The sequence below is a fragment of the Pristiophorus japonicus genome, chromosome 22 (genome assembly GCF_044704955.1).
Source record: "Pristiophorus japonicus isolate sPriJap1 chromosome 22, sPriJap1.hap1, whole genome shotgun sequence".
NCBI lineage: Eukaryota > Metazoa > Chordata > Chondrichthyes > Pristiophoridae > Pristiophorus > Pristiophorus japonicus.
The window spans coordinates 59978345-59998849 of NC_091998.1; the positions used below are offsets into that span (position 1 = coordinate 59978345).

General features: G+C 45.0%; 1 protein-coding gene across 3 annotated transcripts in view; it reads left to right on the forward strand.

Moving 5' to 3' along the window:
• The first annotated feature begins 1585 nt into the window (after window positions 1-1585).
• Window positions 1586-20505, forward strand: part of LOC139235073 (hexokinase-2-like) — a 102336-nt gene continuing 83416 nt past the window's right edge. For 2 of the 3 annotated variants that reach the window (XM_070866205.1, XM_070866207.1), the window contains exon 1: window positions 1586-1871. In XM_070866205.1, coding sequence (XP_070722306.1) covers window positions 1809-1871 — 63 coding nt within the window. In that variant the 5' untranslated portion in view covers window positions 1586-1808. Of the gene's footprint in view, window positions 1872-20356; window positions 20414-20505 lie in introns of those variants that run through there. The other variant, XM_070866206.1, reaches the window with a different exon arrangement.

A 20505-nucleotide genomic window follows, 5' to 3' on the forward strand; every position in this document is an offset into this window, starting at 1 on the left:
CCACAACCTTCTGACTCAGGCTCCTGAGTGCGAACACTGGGCCAAGACTGGCACATCATCCAACAATTATTCCACCGATAGTTTCTTTCTGTGCTTGTTCCACCCACTACTGTCCCAGTGTGTCTGCTTCTAATATGTTTGTACATCGCTCATACTTCAGTTCTGAAGAAGGATGCAAGCCTTAAGTATAGAAACATAGAAACATAGAAAATAGGTGCAGGAGCAGGCCATTTGGCCCTTCGAGCCTGCACCACCATTCAATATGATCATGGCTGATCATGCAACTTCAGTACCCCATTCCTACTTTCTCTCCATACCCCTTGATCCCTTTATCCATAAGGACCACATGTAATTCCCTTTTGAATATATCTAACAAACTGGCCTCAACAACTTTCTGTGGTAGAGAATTCCACAGGTTCACAATTCTCTGAGTGAAGAAGTTTCTCCTCATCTTGGTCCTAAATGGCTTACCCCTTATCCTTAGACTGTGACCCCTGGTTCTGGACTTCCCCATCGGGAACATTCGACCTGCATCTAACCTGTCCAATCCCATCAGAATTTTATATGTTTCTATGCTATCCCCTCTCATTCTTCTAAATTCCAGTGAACATAAGCCTAGTCGATCCAGTCTTTCTTCATATGTCAGTCCTGCCATCCCGGGAATCAGTCTGGTGAACCTTCACTGCACTCCCTCAATAGCAAGAATGTCCTTCTTCAGATCAGGAGACCAAAACTGTACACAATATTCAAGGTGTGGTCTCACCAAGACCCTGTACAACTGCAGCAAGACCTCCCTGTTCTTATACTCAAATCCTCTTGCTATGAAGGCCAACATGCCATTTGCCTTCTTCACCGCCTGCTGTACCTGCATGCCTACTTTCAATGACTGATGTACCATGACACCCAGGTCTCGTTGCACCTCTTTTTGCTAATCTGTCACCATTCAGATAATATTCTGCTTTCCTGTTTTTGCCACCAAAGTGGATAACCTCACATTTATCTACATTATACTGCATCTGCCACGTATTTGCCCACTCACCTAACTTGTCCAAGTCACCCTGCAGCCTCCTAGCATCCTCCTCATAGCTCACACCGCCACCCAGTTTAGCAAACTTGGAGATATTACCTTCAATTCCTTCATTTAAATCATTGATGTGTATTGTATATGTATCATTAATGTATATTAACAGTATCGACTGTCTTTCAAATGTGCATTTATGATTTTAAAACAAACAGTGAACATATGAATTCGTCTGTCTCCTCACCAGATATCGTCTGTTTTTTTTAAATTGAGATGCCTTAGTTTTCCAATTACTTCTGTGTCAGTGAAGTATTTCATCAGCAGGACAATAAACTTCGGGACTTGATGTGTGGAGTAATCTGGGGAATGCAGCAAAGAGGTACACTGCGCTCTCCGAGATTCGACTCTGAACAAAAACACAGCAGTGTGCCTTTAAAAGCGGCATTCGGCATCAGACATGTAGCCGGGAGGGATGTGGGAGGTGGCCCATCCCCCTCAGAGTCAAATGAAGAGCCGAGAAACGGAGCTGTCACAGGCACACCCACAGCGCGCTGCCAATGGCAGGATGCTGTGACGCGACCAAAGAGGCTTTCAGTCTGCCGGAGGGAAACATCGCAAAGCCACACTGTAGGCAGCCAGCACTGTGCAAGCACCTCATTGTGCTCTGAGAGAGAGTGGGGGAAATCCTTTTCAGAGTCTGTACACTGAAATAGAACAGCGGGACCGCGTCAACAGTTATAAACCGACTGCTGCTGTTAACTTTAACAATCTTCCTTCAGCAGATAAGATGATCGCCTCACACCTTCTGGCTTATTACTTTACGGAACTGAAGCATGACCAGGTACAAAAGGTAAGGAACTGCTCCAACCGCTGGGTGAAGTGGTGTACTTTCTCTCTGGTTTTAATACACTTTAAGAAAAGCTTTAAAATACCCCCCCCCCCCCCCCCCCTCCCCCCGCCACAGCAGAGTTTCTGTGATCTCCTGCATTCTCCTGTGAAGTAATTTATTTCCGTTCTCTGCCCTGATACTGTGCCGGGCAATTTCCACCAATTGGGAACTCTCGGCATCTGCTGAAACTAACCTGAAATGCACAATGGGCTGAGGGGGAAGGGATCGTGCTGCTTTATCCGGCTTCTTACAAAAGCTTTGAACACGTTGTCCTGCCAGAGAAGGCGACTGCTGGTGCAGCAGCTGATTCATTCTTAAAAGTTGTAAGGCGCCGGATGAATGAGCTGCGGTCTCGCCGCGGTCTCGCCGCCTTTCACTGTTCGCAGCTTTTCATTTGCCATGTGCTGAGATGTCTGTCTGAAGCAGGGGCTCCTTTATCGTTGGAGAAGCAGAAATATCAAATTTGCTGCTAACATTCCAAGGGCAAGCGTTGGCATTGATGGTCTCTGGTTATTCGCTGCTGTGACTGAACACTCACGGTCACTGTGTGATTGAAGCCATGGTATCTTGGCCGATTTGTTGGGGTTTTCTTTTTGCCACGGTGGATGAGTTGTGCTACAAGGTCATGTTGTTACTAGTTTGTTGTCGAGAGCAGGGAATCTTGAGAAGCGATGTCCCCCCCCCCCCCAATCTCGTCAATTTGCATTCTTTGTGAAGTCTGAAGGACAGTTGCGGCTGGAGATAGATGTTTGTACAGCTTCAGCATCTGCAGAAAAAGAATTGCTAAATGAATCAACAAAGTTTATCCGTAGCAAAAATTAGTCATTTGGCTTAGCTTGGTGTAGACACCCATGATGTTGACACTTCCAAAAGGTTTTACGATAAAAGCATTGAGTGATGAAAATGGGCTCGCCAAACTGCTTCTCGGAAACAAAGCAAGAAACTCAAACCGAAAAAAATTCATGAACAATAATGATTTACCCTGCACGCAGCACTCCACCCCAGCTTGAATATTTCTACAATATTTGTTCCTGGTAAGACCAGAAAGGAAGGGCTTTGAACGTGTCTGTCCACAAATTAATGACTGATTATACTACAGTCGGCTTCTGCTGAGAGCTGAAAGATCAGCAGTGACCCTGGCTAAAGTATTTTAATATTAATTCCTTTCCCCATCCTTCTCCTCATTTCTTTTTAATCCCTTCTCTCGCTGAAATTCCCGAAGGATCTGTTCCCAGGCTTCAGGTGCATGTGAGGAGGGATCCGGGAATGCTGTGGGATTGATTGCTCCTTGTTATCTCTGAGAAGTATCTCCCTCGCTTTAACCCCTTGCCCACAGAAAGCTCGACTCAGATCAGGAAGTTAAGTGTGTTAAGCTACTTTATTGTTACTTCTGCTTTTTTGTGAATACTGGCGGAAATACAACATGTACGGCACTTGCACAATGCACTGATCTATAGACACAGCTCTAATGGAACAGCACTTTTTCAGGAAGCAAAGATAGCTTTTTGGCTTTAATTTGCATAAGGTATTAAATATGTAGAAGATAAAACTATCAGGCATCCCAGTGTAATAAACTGATCAGTATGCAAAGGAATTTCTCCCCAAAATAACAGTCATTCAGTCACTGGAGGAGCTTTTCCTGGGTCTGCATTCTGCACTTCCTATTCACTGGATCGTTTGTGTGCAGCACATGTAGGCAAGTCGGACGGGTTGGAGTGCACGCCTTTAACGGAACCCTCCCCCTCCCACCACTTGATTTGCTGATGCTTGCTGTGCCCAGGAGAACCAGTACACATGGGCCATTGACCCAGGAAAATCTCCCCATTGGGCTTTTTTTTGGCTCATGTTTCTGCCAATTTACGCCCACCCTCCCTTTCCCTCTCTCCTGACTCCATGTTGACTCTCTTCTGGAGTTCATGAATATTGGTTACTTCTGATTGTAGAACATAACATCGCTGCAGGTCTTCCTCAGAGCAGTGTCCTAGGCCCAACCATCTTCGGCTGCTTCATCAATGACCTTCCCTCCATTATAAGGTCAGAAGTGGGGATGTTCACTGATGACTGCACAGTGTTCAGTGCCATTCACAACTCCTCAGATAATGGAGCAGTCCATGCCCGCATGCAGCAAGACCTGGAGGACATTCAGGCTTGGGCTGATAAGTGGCAAGTAACATTCGCGCCCACAAGTGCCAGGCAATGACCATCTCCAACAAGCGAGAGTCTAACCACCGCCCCTTGACATTCAACAGCATTACCATCGCCGAATCTACACCATCAACATCCTGGTCACCATTGACCAGAAACTTAACTGGACCAGCCACATAAATACCGTGGCTAAAAGAGCAGGTCAGAGGCTGGGTATTCTGCAGTGAGTGGCTCACCTTCTGATTCCCCAAAGCTTTTCCACCATCTACAAGGCACAAGTCAGGAGTGTGATGGAATACTCCCCACTTGCTTGGATGAGTGCAGCTCCAACAACACTCGAGAAGCTCAACACCATCCAGGCCAAAGCAGCCCGCTTGATTGGCAGCCCATCCACCACCTTAAACATTACTGGCGCACCATGGCTGCAGCATCTACAAGATGCACTGTAGCAACTCGCCAAGGCTTCTTCGGCAGCACCTCCTAAACCCGCGACCTCTACCACCTAGGGCAGCAGGTGCAAGGGAACACCATCATCTCCACGTTTCCCTCCAAGTCACACACCATCCTGACTTGGATGTATATCGCCATTCCTTCATCATGGCTGGGTCAAAATCTTGGAAGTCCCTCCCATGTGGGGATATCTTCATCACACGGGCTGCAGTGGTTCAAGAAGATTGCTCACCACCACCTTCTCAAGGGCAATAAAGGATGGGCAATAAATGCCAGCGATGCCCACATCCCATGAACACATTTTTTTTAAAGTAGTACAGTACACCATTCGGCCATCAAGTTTTGAAAATAAATCCAGTTAGTCTCACTCCCCTACTCTTTCCCCATATCCCTGCATTTTTATTTCTCCTTCAAATATTTACCCAATTCTCTTTGCAGGCTACTATAGAATCTATCCACACCGTATCAGGCAGTGCATTCCAGATCCTAACCACTCGTTGCTTAAACAAGTTTTTCCTCATGTCGCTTCTAGTTCTTTTGCCAATCACCTTAAATCTGTGTCCTCTGGTTATCCGCCCTTCAGCCATTGGAAACAGTTTCTCCTTAGTTACTCTCTCCAAATAAACCCTTCATGTTTTTAAATGACTCTTATCAAATCTCCTCTTAGCCTTCTCTGCTCTAAGTAGAACAACCCCAGATTCTCCAGTCTATCTACGTAACTGTAAACCTCATCCCTGGAACCATTCTAGTAAATCTCTCTGTACCCTCTCCAAAGCCTTCACGTCCTTCCTAAAGTGTGAATTGGACACAATACTCCATCTGGGGCCGAACTCGTGTTTTATTTAGTTGTAGCATAACTTCCTGGCTTTTATATTCTTATACTCGTATACCCCTATTTATAAAGCCCAAGGTCCCATATATTTTATTAACCATTTGTTAACCTTTCCTGCCACCATCAAAGATTTGTGCACAAACACCACTGGTCTCTCTGTTCTTGCACATGGTTTAAAATTGTACCTAGCTTGTATTATCTCTCCTTATTCTTCCTACCAAATTATATCACTTCACACTTTTCAGTGTTAAGTTTTTCATCTGCCATGTGTCCATCCATTCCACCCGTGTCTGTGTCCTTTTGAAGTCTATTACTATCTTCCTCACCGGTTATTAGACTCCCAAGTTTCATGTCATCTGTACATTTTGAAAATATGCCCTATACCCCCAAGTCCATGTCATTAATGTATATCAAAAACAGCAATGGTCCTAGTACTGAACCTTGAGGAACACCACTGTATACCACCCACCTGTCTGAAAAATAGCCATCCACCACAACTCTCTGTTTGCTATCCCTTAGCCAATTTTTTTTCAATGCTGCTGCTGCTGCCCCTTTTAACAAATGTCCTCCTCATTACCTCTCCACCCAGTTATTCTGCCAATTATCTTAAAATTGTGTCCTCTGGTTACTGATCCTTCTGCCACTGGAAACAGTTGTGCCTTCATCGTCATAGGCAGTCCCTCGGAATCGTGCCTATCAAAACCCTTCATAATTTTGAACACCTCTGTTAAATCTCCCCTAAATCTTCTCTGCTCTAAGGAGAACAAACCCAACTTTTCCTGTCTCTCCACATAATTGAAGCCCCTCCTCCATGGAACCATTCTGGTAAATCTCCTCTGCACCCTCACCAAGGCCTTGATATTCTTCCTAATGTGGTGCCCAGAATTGGCACAGTATTCCAGCTGAGGCCTAATCAGTGTTTTAGAAAGGTTTAGTATAAAAAAGTTTAATTTAATCAATCTCTTAAGAAAGGAAGATCACTTATTTTTTAAATCACAAAGGAAAAAGTTGACTTGACCATAAAATGTTAAAAAACGCAATGTAGATGATAGAAGAATTGGTGTCAGAATCTGAGGAAGAAGGGACTCTTTCTGAGGGAAGTGATATTCCAGCCATAGTGCCACTTAAAACTGGTTAAATCCCACAGGTTTGAGTCAAACATGCATTTATAGTGTCTATCACATCCTCAGGACATCCCAAAGCTGAGGAACTGCTTTTGAAGTATAATCGCTGTTATTTCATAGACAAATGTCATAGCTAGTTTGCACATAGCACGGTCCTACAGACAGCAATGAGATAAATGACCAGTTAATCTGTATTAGTGGTGTTGATTAAGGGCTGAGCATTGCTCAGGACACAGAGAGAACTCCCCTGCTCTTCAAGTACTGCCTTGGAATCTTCTACATCTGCCAGAATGAGTGGAATGTGGCCTGGCTTTATTATCTCACCTGAAAGGTACCTCTGACATTGCAACACTCCCTCAGTACTGTACTGGAGTGTCAGCCTGGATAATGTGCTAACAGATGGGGCTTTAAGCCATAAAATCTAACTCAATGGAGAGAATGCTACCACTGGGTCAAGCTGACATTGCTGGTTGCAACCAACATTGTCAACGGATTGGGTCAAGAAGCCACACCTGCACACTGAAATCACCAATAAGTCACTGTACAGTTGCTGTGAAACAGGCTATATAGCAGCAATGAAGCGGGAAGAGTCATGACTCTTTCTGTGGCTGTCTCTGGCTGTGGGTTGGGCGACTGCAATTTCCCAACCCTGACCACGGAGATCCCTCCTCCTTTGTCAGTGATGACCCTGCAAAAGATCCTTTCTGTTTATAAGGAACAGTTTTACAATTTCACTACACCAGGCACAGTAACAAAGTCCTTCCCATCCTCCAGTACTTTTTATTTGTTCTTGGAATGTTGGCACCATTTCAATTTGACGGCTGTGTTTCTTCTCCTTTTCCTTACCTCGAGGTATTGAAACACGTCGTGTAATCCATCACATGTTCCTGCCCAGAAACATTTCATGGGCATCTCGTAATGGTGATGAATTATCTGCAAAAATATGGAGGTCCAATACTTAGCGTGAGACTTTTAAAAATGATTACCTATGAACCAATTGTTTCTCTAAAGATAGCAATATTATATTTGAAACTGAATATAATAACACTATATGAAAATGACAAATATTGTCTAAAAGTGCCATTTAAACTAAAGTCACCAGCCCTCCAGGATTGTGCTGTTCTCCAGGAATTGAAGGTTAATCGCCTGGACACTGCTGCCACCAGCCCAGGAGAAACAGCCATCAAAAGAAAAATTTTTCCCTCCATTTTTTAAAGAATATTTTTGGTCAAAAATTATTGGCGATGGGGCAGGAAAAGCGTCTGTTTGACTGGCGGGGAGGTTGGAGATGAGAAGTCATGTGATGAAACTTCCAGGAAGACACCCAACCAGAGTCAGCAATCCTAATTGAAACTGCTGAGTTGTTCAGGTCAAGTTAAGCAACACAGTGTGCGCTAGAAATATGTACACACACAATCTAATGTGCATGCTTTGGCAACAAACACACCAGCATCACAAGGGCTGGCTGTTCAGGTCTCTTTCTTCAGAATGCCACCCTCTGTACATCAGACACTCTGTGCGTATGTGTGTGTGTGTTGCTCTTTGGAGGAATGCAGTTCAGCACTCACGCTTGTTTTGTCTGTTAATTGTGCATCAGTTTGATTCTAGCCGTCTTCAGTGGACCTCCACACGGAACATTTTGCTTGCTTTTCTAGGGATTTCACCTTGGACATGTCAACAATTTGATGGGCATTGGTGGCCGTGCCTTCAGCTGCCTAGGCCCCAAGCTCTGGAATTCCCTCCCTAAACCTCTCCGCCTCTCCACTTCCTTTAAGAAGCACCTTCAACCTACCTCTCTGACCAACGTATGCTCACCTGGCCTAATATCTCCTTGTGTGGCTTCGTGTCAAATTTTGTTTGATGACGCTCCTGTGAAGCACCTTGGGTCGTTTTACTATGTTAGAGGTGCTATATAAATGCAAGTTGCTGTTGCTGGGACTGTTGAAAGGATAATGTCCTCTTGACTTAGTAAAAGATTTTTAAAATACATTTATATTCTCCTGCTCTCTCATCGCTCGTGTCAGCATGATCATGTGCAGCTTTTGGGCAGATGCAAAGAGGTTCTCTCTATTCTGCCACATTTACTTCTGTCCACCACTTGGGAAACCTTTTTATTTCCCACACCAGCTACTCTTATCGTCTCTCGGACACTGGCACATTATGCCAAATTGCCAATAAATTAGGATTTATTTTGTAAAATATATCAGAAGGAAATAAATCAAGCACAGAGTGTAGTTTTAAAGAACATTCACATAGCACCTTTCATGACCACCAGACATCCCAAAGCGCTTTACAGCCAATGAAGTACTCATACAGTGCAGTTACTGTTGTAATGTGGGGAACGTGGCAGCTAACTTGTGCCTGCAAACTCCCTCAGACAGCAATGTGACAATGAGCAGATAATCTGTTTTTGTTATGTTGATTGAGGGATAAATATTGGCCAGGACACCAAGGAGAACTCCCCTGCTCTTCTTTGAAATAGTGCCACGGGATCTTTTACATCCACCCGAGAGAGCCGATGGGACCTCGGTTTAACATCTCATCCGAAAGACAGCACCTCCAACAGTGCAGTGCTCCCTCAGCACTGCACTGGAACGTCAGCCTAGATTCATGTGCTCAAGTCTCTGGAGTGTGAGTTGAACCCACAACCTTGTGACTCAGGAGAGCGTGCTGCCCACTGAGCCACAGCTGACAAGGGAATAAAGGGTTATGGGAATAGGGCAGGGAAGTGGAACTGAGTCTATGATCAGATCAGCCACGATCTTATTAAATGGCGGAGCAGGCTCGAGGGGCCAGGTGGCCAACTTCTACTCCTATTTCTTATGTCCTGTGTAAGGATGTGGTAACAATGGGGACAATCCAGTATTGGGAACAAGGACAGGAACGATAATAAATGCAGTAGTTCTAGGTTGACTTTATTTTATAACCTCATGTGTTCTGGGGAGGATGTTTTATTAGTGCATCGTGGGGTTTTATTTGCAGCTGGTGTGCTTGGTCATTAGCCTTTGTCCCTTCCGAGATGCATGCTTGGCCAGCTCCCAGGGCAGCAGCGGGCACACTGCTGCTCTAAATCTCCCGGGAGCTGATGGTGTGGCACCTGTTGCATCGGGCCAGGTGGGAAGCCTCACCCGTGATGCACTCGCAGGATTGAAATTGCTGTTGGTTTGTGATTGAAATGGTGTGCTTGGTGCAGTTCAATGGAGGTGCAGACATGAGGCAGAGTACAGAAACATAAAGCACTCACACAGTTATATTGCTTTCAGCACTGCAACAGGATGAAAGAGCACATTGTTTGGCCTCATTTTAATATCCCTTCGGTAATTGAAGAATCTTCAGGACTTGAATACTGCACGCTGACGGCACTCAGCTCTACCACGACCTCGCTCAACTCCTTCATTGTCTCAAAATTGTCACACTGCTTTCTGAAATCCAGTACTGGATGAGCAAAGATTTCCTCCCACTAAATATTGGGAAGGACGAAGTCATTATTTTCGGTTCTCCGTTCCTTAGCTACCGACTCCATCCCTCTCCCTAGCAACTGTATGAGGTTGAACCAGACTGTTCGCAACCTTGGTGTCATATTTGACCCCAAGATGAGCTTCTGAACACAGATCCGCACCCTCACTAAGGCAGCCTCCGTAATATCATCCGACACTGTCCCTGCCTCAGCTCATCCACTGCTAAAACCCTCATCCATGCCTTTGTTACCTCTAGACTTGACCATTCCAACATACTCCTGGCCAGCCTTCCATGCCTCCAATTCTGCCTTCTTGAGAATCCCTAATTGTAATTACTCAACTATTGGTGGCCATGCCTTCTGTTGCCTAGGCACCAAGCTCCGGAACTCCCTGCCTAAACCGCTTCGCCTCTTTCCTTCTTCCTCCTTAAAGACGCTCCTTTAATCATATCTCTTTGACCAAGCTTTTGGTCACCTGCCCTAATTTCTACTTATGCGGCTCAGTGTCAAATTTTTATCTCAATACTCCTGTGAAGCGCCTTGGGACATATCACTCCGTTAAAGGTGCTACATAAATATAAGTTGTCATTGGTGTTGTTGTTGTTTTAACCTCCGTAAACTAGAGGTGATCCAAAACTCGGCTGTCCATGACCTAACTCGCACCATGTCCGGCTCACCCATCAGCCCTGTGCTCACTGGCCTACATTGGCTCCCAGTTAAGCAAAGCCTCAATTAAAACATTTTCATCCTTGTTCTCAAATCCCTCCATGGCCTTACCCCTCCCTATCTCTGTAATTCCCTCCACCTCCACAACCTTCCGAGATCTCTGTGCTCCTCTAATTCTGGCCTCTTGTGCATTCCCAATTTTAATCGCCCCACCATTGGTGGCCGCGCCTTCAGCTGCCAAGGCCCCAAGCTCTGGAACTCCCTCCCTAAACGTCTCCACCCTCTTTTGAGACATTCCTTAAAATCTACCTTTTTGAGCAAACCTTTGGTCATCTGTCCTATTATCTCCCAATAAATTCTGAGGCTCCATTTACTTAACAACAATTCAACTTTATAGCTTTAAAGGCAGTGGGTATGGTAGTGAGATGGTCATGGTATCCTGAGACCTACACTAATAAGCCGCAGAACAGGAGTTCAAATCCCACCCATCAGTGTTCCCTCTAATTTTTTTTGGTGCCGCATGGCACCTTTTAAGGGGCTGCACGGTCGCATTCAAAATACCGTGCATACGCAGTTTTTACATTGAGCAGGCAGCTGCGTGGGATTCCTGGAGCGCTGTGCAGCCATGTGCCACGCAGCCGAACAGCTAACAGAGACCATTGCCAGCCATGGCAGTTTGAGAATGTGAATTCAGTTAAAATAAATCTGGAAATAAAAAGTTGGCATCCATATTGAGCGACCACAAATCTGTTGGATTGTCATAAAAACCCAACTGGTTCACTAAAGTCCTTTCTGGCAGGAAACCCACCGTCCTTATCCAGTCTGGCCTATATGTGACTCCAGTTCTAAACCAATGTCGTTGACTCTTAGCTGCCCTCTGAACTGGCCTAGCAAGCCACTCTATCGTTAGCACAACTAGGGCTGGGCAATAAATGCCAGCCTTAGAAACATAGAAATCTACAGCGCAGAAGGAGGCCATTTCAGCCCATTGTGTCCATGCCGGCCGACAAAGAGCCACACGGCCCTCGTTCAGCAGCCCTGAAGGTTACATATAAACCTACAAACAATGAACAATGGCGGAAAGGTAAAGAGCACCCAGCGCAACCAGTCCGCCCCACGCAACTGCGACACCCCTTGCATTGCAACATTCTACACTCCACCCCAACCGGAGCCATACGATCTCCTTGGACGCGCAAAAAACAGGTAAAAACCCAGGCCAATTGGGGAAAAAATCTGGGAAAATTCCTCTCCGATTCATCCAGGTGTTCAAAACTAGCCCAGGAGATCAACCTGGCCATGTTTGATTCCCTGCAGTACTTACCATCATATCTGTGCCGGCCAACAAGAGGTTATCCAGGTTACCAGCTCTAGGTCCATAACCCTGCAGGTTACAGTGCTCATCCAAGCACCTTTTAAATGTGGTGAGGGTTTCTGCATCCATCACCCTTCCAGACAGTGAGTTCCAGACCCCCACAGCCCTCTGTATGAAGAAGCTTCTCCTCAAATTCCCTCTAAACCTTCCACCAACCACCTTAAACCTATGCCCCCTCATAACTGATCCCTCCCCTGAGGGAAATAGGCCCTTGCTATCCACGATATCCAGGCCCCCCCAAATTTATACACCCCAATGAGGTCTCCTCTCAGCCTCTGTTCCAATGAGAACAAACCCAGCCGATCCCATCTGTCCTCAAAGCTAAGATTCTCCATTCCAGACAGCATTCTAATAAATTTCCTCTGCACCCTCTCTAGTGCAATCACATTCTTCCTATAATATGACCAGAACAGCATGAAGTATTCCAGCTGTGGCCTAACCAGAGTTTTATACAAGTTAAGCATAATCTCCCTGCTCTTGTATTCTATGCCTTGACCAATAAAGGCAAGCATTCCGTATGCCTTCTTAACCACCTTATCCATGTGTCCTGCTACTTTCAGGGATCTGTGGGCAAGCACTCCAAGGTCCCTTTGTTCATCTACACTATTAAGTGGCCTACAGTTTAATGTGTATACCCTTTTTTTATTAGCCCTCCCTAAGTGCATTACCTTACACTTCTTGTATTAAATTCATTTGCCATTGTTCTGCTGATTGATATCCTCCTGCAGTCCATGACTTTCCTCTTCATTATCAACCACACAGCCAATTTTAGTGTCATCTGCAAACTTCTTAATCAGACTCCCTATATTCAAATCCAGATAATTGATGTATACCACAAAAAGTAAGGGACCCAGTGCTGAGCCCTGCAGAATCCCATTAAAAACATCCTTCCAGTCACAAAAACATCCATCAACAATTACCCTTTACTACTTACCTCGAAGCCAATTTTTGATCCAGCTTGCCACTTCGCTCTGGATCATGCTTTAACCTTTGTGACCAGTCTACCATGTGGGACCTTATCAAAAGCTTTGCTAAAGTCCATATACACTATATCATATGCACAACCCTCATCGATCCTCCTGGTTACCTCCTCAAAAAATTCTATCAGGATAGTCAAACACGATCTTCCCTTAACAAATCCTTGCATTTCTAAATGTAGATTTATCCTGTCTTTCAGGATTTTTTTTCCAATAATTTTCCCACCACTGAGGTTAGGCTGACAGGCCTGTAATTACTCAGCCTATCCCTTTCTCCCTTCTTAAACAAGGGTACCACATTAGCATTCCTCCAACCCTCTGGCACCATGCCCAAATCTAAAGTGGACTGGAAAATGATGGTCAACGCCTCTGCTATTCCTCTTTTACTTCGCTCAACAGCCTTGGGATGCATTTCATCCGGGCCTGGGGACTTAGCTACTTTCAAAATTGCTAAACCCCTCAATACCTCCTCGCTCACTATGTTTATTTCATCCAGAATTTCACACTCCTCCTCGATAGCAGTATCTGCATTGCCCCTTTCCTTTGTAATAACAGACGCAAAGTATTCATTAAGATCTCTCCCAACATCTTTCACCTCCACATAGAGATTACCCTTGGTTCCTAATAGGCCCCGCCCTTTCTTTAGTTATCCATTTGCTCTTAATATATTTATAGAACATCTTTGGGTTTTCCTTAATTTTACTTGCCAAGAATTTTTCATGCTCTTTCTTGGCATTCCTAATATCCTTTTTAATTTTACCTCTGAACTTTCTATATTTCTCCAAATATTCTTTAGTATTTAGCCCTCGATATATGACATAAGCTTCCCTTTTTTCTTTACCCTCCCCTGCAAGTCCCTAGACATCCAGGGAACTTATCGAATTGTTATTCCTATCCTTTTTCTTTTAGAGTACGTGTTTGGCCTGAGCCCTCTGGATCTCCGTGAATGCCTCCCACTGTTCCGACACTGATTTACCCACAAGTAGCCGTTTCCAGTCCACTGTGGCCAAATCACCTCTCAACTTAGCAAAGTTAGCTTTTCCCCAATTTGGGACTTTTATTCCTGGTCTATCCCTGTCCTTATCCATAACTACCTCGAATCTGACTGAATTATGAGAACATAAGAAATAGGAGCAGGAGTAGGCCATATGACCCCTTGAGCCTGCTCCGCCATTCAATATGATCATGGCTGATCCGATCATGGACTCAGCTCCACTTCCCTGCCCGCTCTCCATAACCCCTTATTGTTTAAGAAAATGTCTATTTCTGTCTTAAATTTATTCAATGTTCCAGCTTCCACAGCTCTGAGGCAGTGAATGCCACAGATTTACAACCCTCTAAGAAGAAATTTCTCCTCATCTGTTGTAAATGGGCGGCCCCTAAGATTTTGCACCCTAGTTCTAGTCTCCCCCATCAGTGGAAACATCCTCTCTGCATCCATCCTGTCAAGCTCCCTCATAAGCTTATACGCTTCATAAGATCACCTCTCATTCTTCTGAATTCCAATGAGTAGAGGCCCAACCTACTCAACCTTTCCTCATAATTCAACCCCCTCATCTCCGGAATCAACCTTGTGAACCTTCTCTGAACTGCCACCAAAGCAAGTATATCCTTTCGTAAATATGAAAGCCAAAACTGCACACAGTATTCTAGGTGTGGCCTCACCAATACCCTGTAGAACTGTAGCAAGACTTCCCTGCTTTTATACTCCATCCCCTTTGCAATAAAGGCCAAGATTCTATTCGCCTTCCTGATCACTTGCTGTACCTGCATACTAACCTTTTGTACTTCATGCACAAGTACTCCCAGGTCCCGCTGTTCTGCAGCTTTTAGCAATCTTTTTCCGTTAAAATAATAACTTGCTCTTTGATTTTTTTTCTGCTAAAGTGCATGACCTTACACTTTCCAACATTATACTCCATCTGCCAATTTTTTGCCCACTCACTTAGCCTGTCTATATCCTTTTGCAGATTTTTTGTGTCCTCCTCACACATTGCTTTTCCTCCCATCTTTGTATCGTCAGCAAACTTGGCTACGTTACACTCGGTCCCTTCCTCTAACTCGTTAATATAGATTGTAAATAGTTGGGGTCCCAGCACTGATCCCTGTGACACCCCGCTGGTTACTGATTGCCAACCCGAGAATGAACCATTTATCCATACTCCCTGTTTTCTGTTCGTTAGCCAGTCCTCTAGCCATGCTAATATATTACCCCCAACTCCATGAACTTTTATCTTATGCAGTAACCTTTTATGTGGCACCTTGTCAAATGCCAATTATGGTCACTGGCACCCAAATGCTCTCCGACTAATACCCCTTCCACCTGCCTAGCTTCATTCCCCAAAACTAAATCCAAAATCACCCCCTCTCATGTTGGGCTTGTTACATACGGACTAAAAAAGTTCTCTTCAATGCATTTGAAGAATTCCACACCCTATATACCCTTCACACTATATTTGTGCCAATCAATATTAGAATTATTAACATCCCCTACCATTACTGCCCGATGGTATTTGGATTTCACAGAAATTTCCTACATATTTGCTCTTCTATCTCTCGCCCAGTGTTTGGGAGTCTATAATACACACCCAGCAGTGTGATTGCCCCTTTTGTGTTTTTCAATTCAACCCATATGGCCTCATTTGATGATCCCTCGAACATATCATCCCTCCTCACTGCTGTAATAGTTTATTTAATCAATACCGCGAACCCCCTTGTCTGACTTGTCTAAAAATCCTGTAACCAGGAATATTGAGCTGCCAAACTTGCCCCTCGTTCAGTCACATCTCTGTAATGGCTATAATATCATACTCCCAAGTGTCTACCTGTGCCTTATTCACTATATTCCTTGCATTCCTTCCATTTAGCACAGGAAGACCTCCTTGATTACTGCTTACCAGCCCTTGTTTCCTTCGTCTTACGGATTCACTTTCTACATTCATGCTATCCAATTTCAGCTTTACTTCCTTCACTATTGAATTTGTTCTCAGGTTCCCGTTCCCCTGGTCAGTGCAGCCCACATCCCGAGAATGCAAACAAAACCTTGTTACACCCCAGCAGCAGAATAATCCATTGTGAATTGCGGGGTATAACTTTCCTTACAAGATAATGCATCATCCCATTTACTGTGAGAATGGTTAGTATATTAAAACAGCAATTGCCATAGATCTGTCTGGAGAATACAGGTTGAAATTTGTCCAAAGATTACAATACATCTTTTGGCAGTATCAAGCAACAAAGTACGTGTGTGGTTCTCTTGTATCGGTTATTCAGAAGGTTAGTCAATGTATTCGCTGAGGCGTACGAAAGCATGGGCCTTACGCTAAACATCCGTAAGACAAAGGTCCTCCACCAGCCTGTCCTCGCCGCACAGCACTGCCCCCCAGTCATCAAGATCCACAGCGCAGTCCTGGACAACGTGGAACATTTCCTACACCTCGGGAGCCTTTTATCAACAAAAGTAGACATTGATGAGATTCAACACTGCCTCCAACTTAGGAAAAGAGTGTTCGAAGACCAGGCCCTCAAATCTACCACCAAGCTCATGGTCTACAGAGCTGTAGTAATACCCGCCCTCCTGTATGCTCAGAGACATGCACCATGTACAGCAGGCACCTCAGGTCGCTGGAGAAATACCATCAACGATGCCTCTGCAAGATCCTACAAATCTCCTGGGAGGACAGATGCACCGACATTAGTATCCTCGTCCAGACCAACATCTCCAGCATTGAAGCACTGACCACACTCGATCAGCTCCGCTGGGCAGGCCAGACACGAGATTCCCAAAGCAAGCGCTCTACTCGGAACTCCTTCATGGCAAACGAGCCAAAGGTGGACAGAGGAAACATTACAAGGCTTCCCTGATAAAGTGCAACATCCCCACCGACACCTGGGAGTCCCTGGCCAAAAACTGCCCTAAGTGGAGGAAGTGCATCCTGGAGGGCGCTGAGCACCTCGAGTCTCATCGCCGAGTCCATGCTGAAATCAAGCACAGGCAGCGTGTGGCAAACCAGTCCCACCCACCCTTTCCTTCAACAGCTGTCTGTCCCACCTGTGACAGGGACTGTGGCTCTCTTATTGGACTGTTCAGCCACCTAAGGACTCATTCTAAGAGTGGAAGCAAGTCTTCCTCGATTCCGAGGGACTGCCTATGATGATTATTCAGAAGCCTAGAATTGTGATTCGAGAGATCCGGGCTGAGAACTTCATTCCATTAATGAACTGACGCTTGCAGGAGAATCCAGTTGGTTAGCAGACTGACTATTTTATCATCTCGGTGTCCATTTTAACACCATCACTGCACCCGTTGCCACTGCTATTCCTGAGTAATAAAATCTGACCCAGGCAGCCAAGTGGAAACATGGATGGCCATTAATGGTTAATCAAGCCTCTAATTAACGCATTCCGATTAAATGAACACTGTTATTTCATAATTGAGATCAGCTTGACAATGAGCCGTATTCAAACTCCCATTATAATCATACCGCCTCTGTTCAAACATGATATCTTTGCCAGATTAACATCAGATTCCTTTTCTCGTCACCGCCTCCCACTGATGATTGATTCATGTCTCATGACACGTACGACATAAAGCCCAGCGCGGGTTCCGCATTTCCCCTCCCAGAGGTAATTTCTCGGTAAACGATGATTTTACACTGAACATTCTGGCTCTTGATTCCTTTTAGGATGTTATAGTTTCCATTATAATTTGAAGGCATTCCAGTAAAGGATTGAACTGCAACCTTGTGCAAGTGGATACAAATACCTTGTCTGTCCTCACACTAATTCTACCGCACCAGTTTGTGAAGCAGAACCAGCTCCTCAATAATATGCAGCACTCGTATTTAAAAGTGATTTGCAGATCTAACCGGCCAAGGAAGTTTTTTTTTTAGCGGTTTTGCCCAGGCTGCTTGCCTTTTTTGAGGCACCAACATTTTGCATTCCGTTGCCTTGGTCTTTTTAAGTTGGAAAAGAATGGAGAGTCTAACCCCAACCCCTCCCCCTCTCCTTTCTGATGGGTTAGTGATGTGTATGAACAGGACTGTTAATTTCTATTATATTGAGAGAAAGGGGAAAGAAAAGCAAAAGCAAAAGGCTGGAATTTGATATAAAAACAGAGAACGCTGGAAATCTCAGCGGGTCAGGCAACGTCTGTGCAGAGAAACAGAGTTAACAGGGTCGACGGCCCTTCGTCAGAACTGGTTGTGAAAGAGAAGAATGTTTTTATGAGCCAGCAGTTCGGGGATGTGCAATGTGGAGAGATTCTCAGTTGGACGGTCACCACTGAGCCCAGGCTAATCCATTGCGGAGCAGCTAAGCACAACGCTGCTTAGAACTGCTCAAGGAGATTGCAGTTGGAATTGGAACAAGCTTTCTTGATTGGTCAGGGCTCTGACAGAGATGAGCAAGCTCCTGTACAAGTCAACGGTGTGTCCTTGTCAGTTCACAGGGCAACATCAGTGGTGGCTAGCGTGGGATGGATATCTGTGGGCTGAACAGGGTGGCAGGAGGAGGGTGAATAAAAGGAGAGTTCGGAAACGGGGAACACGTAGCTTCTCAGAGGCACCATTTTAAAAAAAAAGAAAGACATTAGTTTTGTATATTTCTTCCACTTAACAATATTCAACATTAGCCATAGACAGAAATCACTTTTTAACTGTCTGCAATTTGCAAGTGAAAATATTCAGCACATTCTTTTTGCTGCTTTGATTCGGCAATATGCTGTTTTTCCCCCCATCCTGAAGTGGTTAACTGCTCCCCAAGCAGGCATTATCAGCTTTGAAGGAATGTGTTGGCAGGCTATTCAACTGTGGGGGGCACCACCACCAAGCCCAGTCATATTCTCACCCAACATCCACACGTGAATTCTTCCTCACTGCTCCACGCTCAGGAGTGAGAACTCTGGCTGATTTCCTTCCCACTGCTGATTCCAGCACCTCCAGCTGAGATTCGCCCACAGCGCCAGCCGGGGGTTAGTTCCGAGGACATTGTTTTATCACCAATGGTTTTTATTACCCTCAATGAGCTCATTTTTCCCCCACCGCCCCCAGCTCCATTGTGGGATGACTGCATTGGCGAGGCAGGGAGCTCAACTTTTGTCATGTGGATATAAGGAGGCGAAGAGCCCACCCCCCCCCCCCCCCGAATGAATGGCGGGATCAGCCAGCGGGAGGGTTTTGTGTGGGCTTTCTTGAAAATCTGTCTCTGCATATATCTGTTTGTGTGACCCAATCCTTCAACACTACTTTCATTTCGGTGTCGAAGCATATTATCTGTCAGCTTTGTAAGTATATGAGTATATGTATCCTTTTCAGCACATGGGTGTAGCTATGTATATCACTGTCTCTCTCTTTCTCCATGCAAGCGTAGCAGTATCTGCATCTGTTTCTGCACGTGCATATATCTACATATCTGTCTCTCTTGATCACCCTGTTTCTCCTGTGTTTTCTATAGACGTGGGGACATCATCATCAACTGTGCAAGATAAATGCTATTCCCAAAATATTGTATTTGTATTAACATTTAGAACCAATATTCTATTTTACATCAAAACGCTGAATTAAAAAAAATAATGAGAGTAGCCATGAATAAGCAAATGGAGCGTGAACTTAAATTCCATTAGCTTCATGGAAAATGTTGCAGCCAGAATGTGGCTGATGAGAGTGGATGTGATATTCATGTGTTACTCCGTGTACTCTGATATCTAAGCATGTGATGTGTGACATGTACTAAAAAAGAGCCAATCAAGTGCTCGAAACCGCAGCTGCCGTGAAATGAGTGTGTGTTTCCTCCCTTCAGTAATCCCCTGACTCGCTCTGCTGATGTAATGCGAGAAGGTGGGAAGGGAAACTGGTCTGATGAGAAATGCGATGCACCCCGCAGAATCCACACTGCTCACAGTTGCTTTGTGGAAAGTTCCCAAGCTTTCTGTGACCCACTCGAATCAGCAGTGATGGCTTTACTTAACCATTGAGTTTCCATGGGTCCACTTTAAATCGTCAGATTCAGCAACCAGACAAGTTCACAGAAATCTTTAGGCCGAATTGTAAGCCAGTGGCTCAGTGGGTGTCACTCTCGCCTCCTGAGTCAGAAGGTTGCTGAATCTGACAGTTCAAGTCCCACTTCAGAGACATGAGCACAAAAATCTAGGCTGACACTCCAGTGCAGTGCTGAGGGAGTGCTGTACTGTCGGAGGTGCTGTCTTTCAGATGAGACATTAAACTGAGACCCCATCTGCCCTCTTAGGTGGATGTAAAAGATCCCACGGCACTATTTCGAAGAAGAGCAGCGTGTCCTTGCCAATATTTATCCCTCAATCAACATAACCAGAACAGATTATCTGGTCTTTATCACATTGTTACCTGTGGGAGCTTGCTGTGCGCAAATTGGCTTCCACGTTTCCCACATTACAACAGTGACTACATTCCAAAAGTACTTCATTGGCTGCAAAGTGTTTTTGGACATCCAGTGGTCGTGCAAGGTACTGTATAAATGTAAGTCTTTCTTTAATGACAACCTCTTAACCCTTAGACTGCCATCAGCTTCAAGGAATTCTGAACTTGGCTGGGCCCT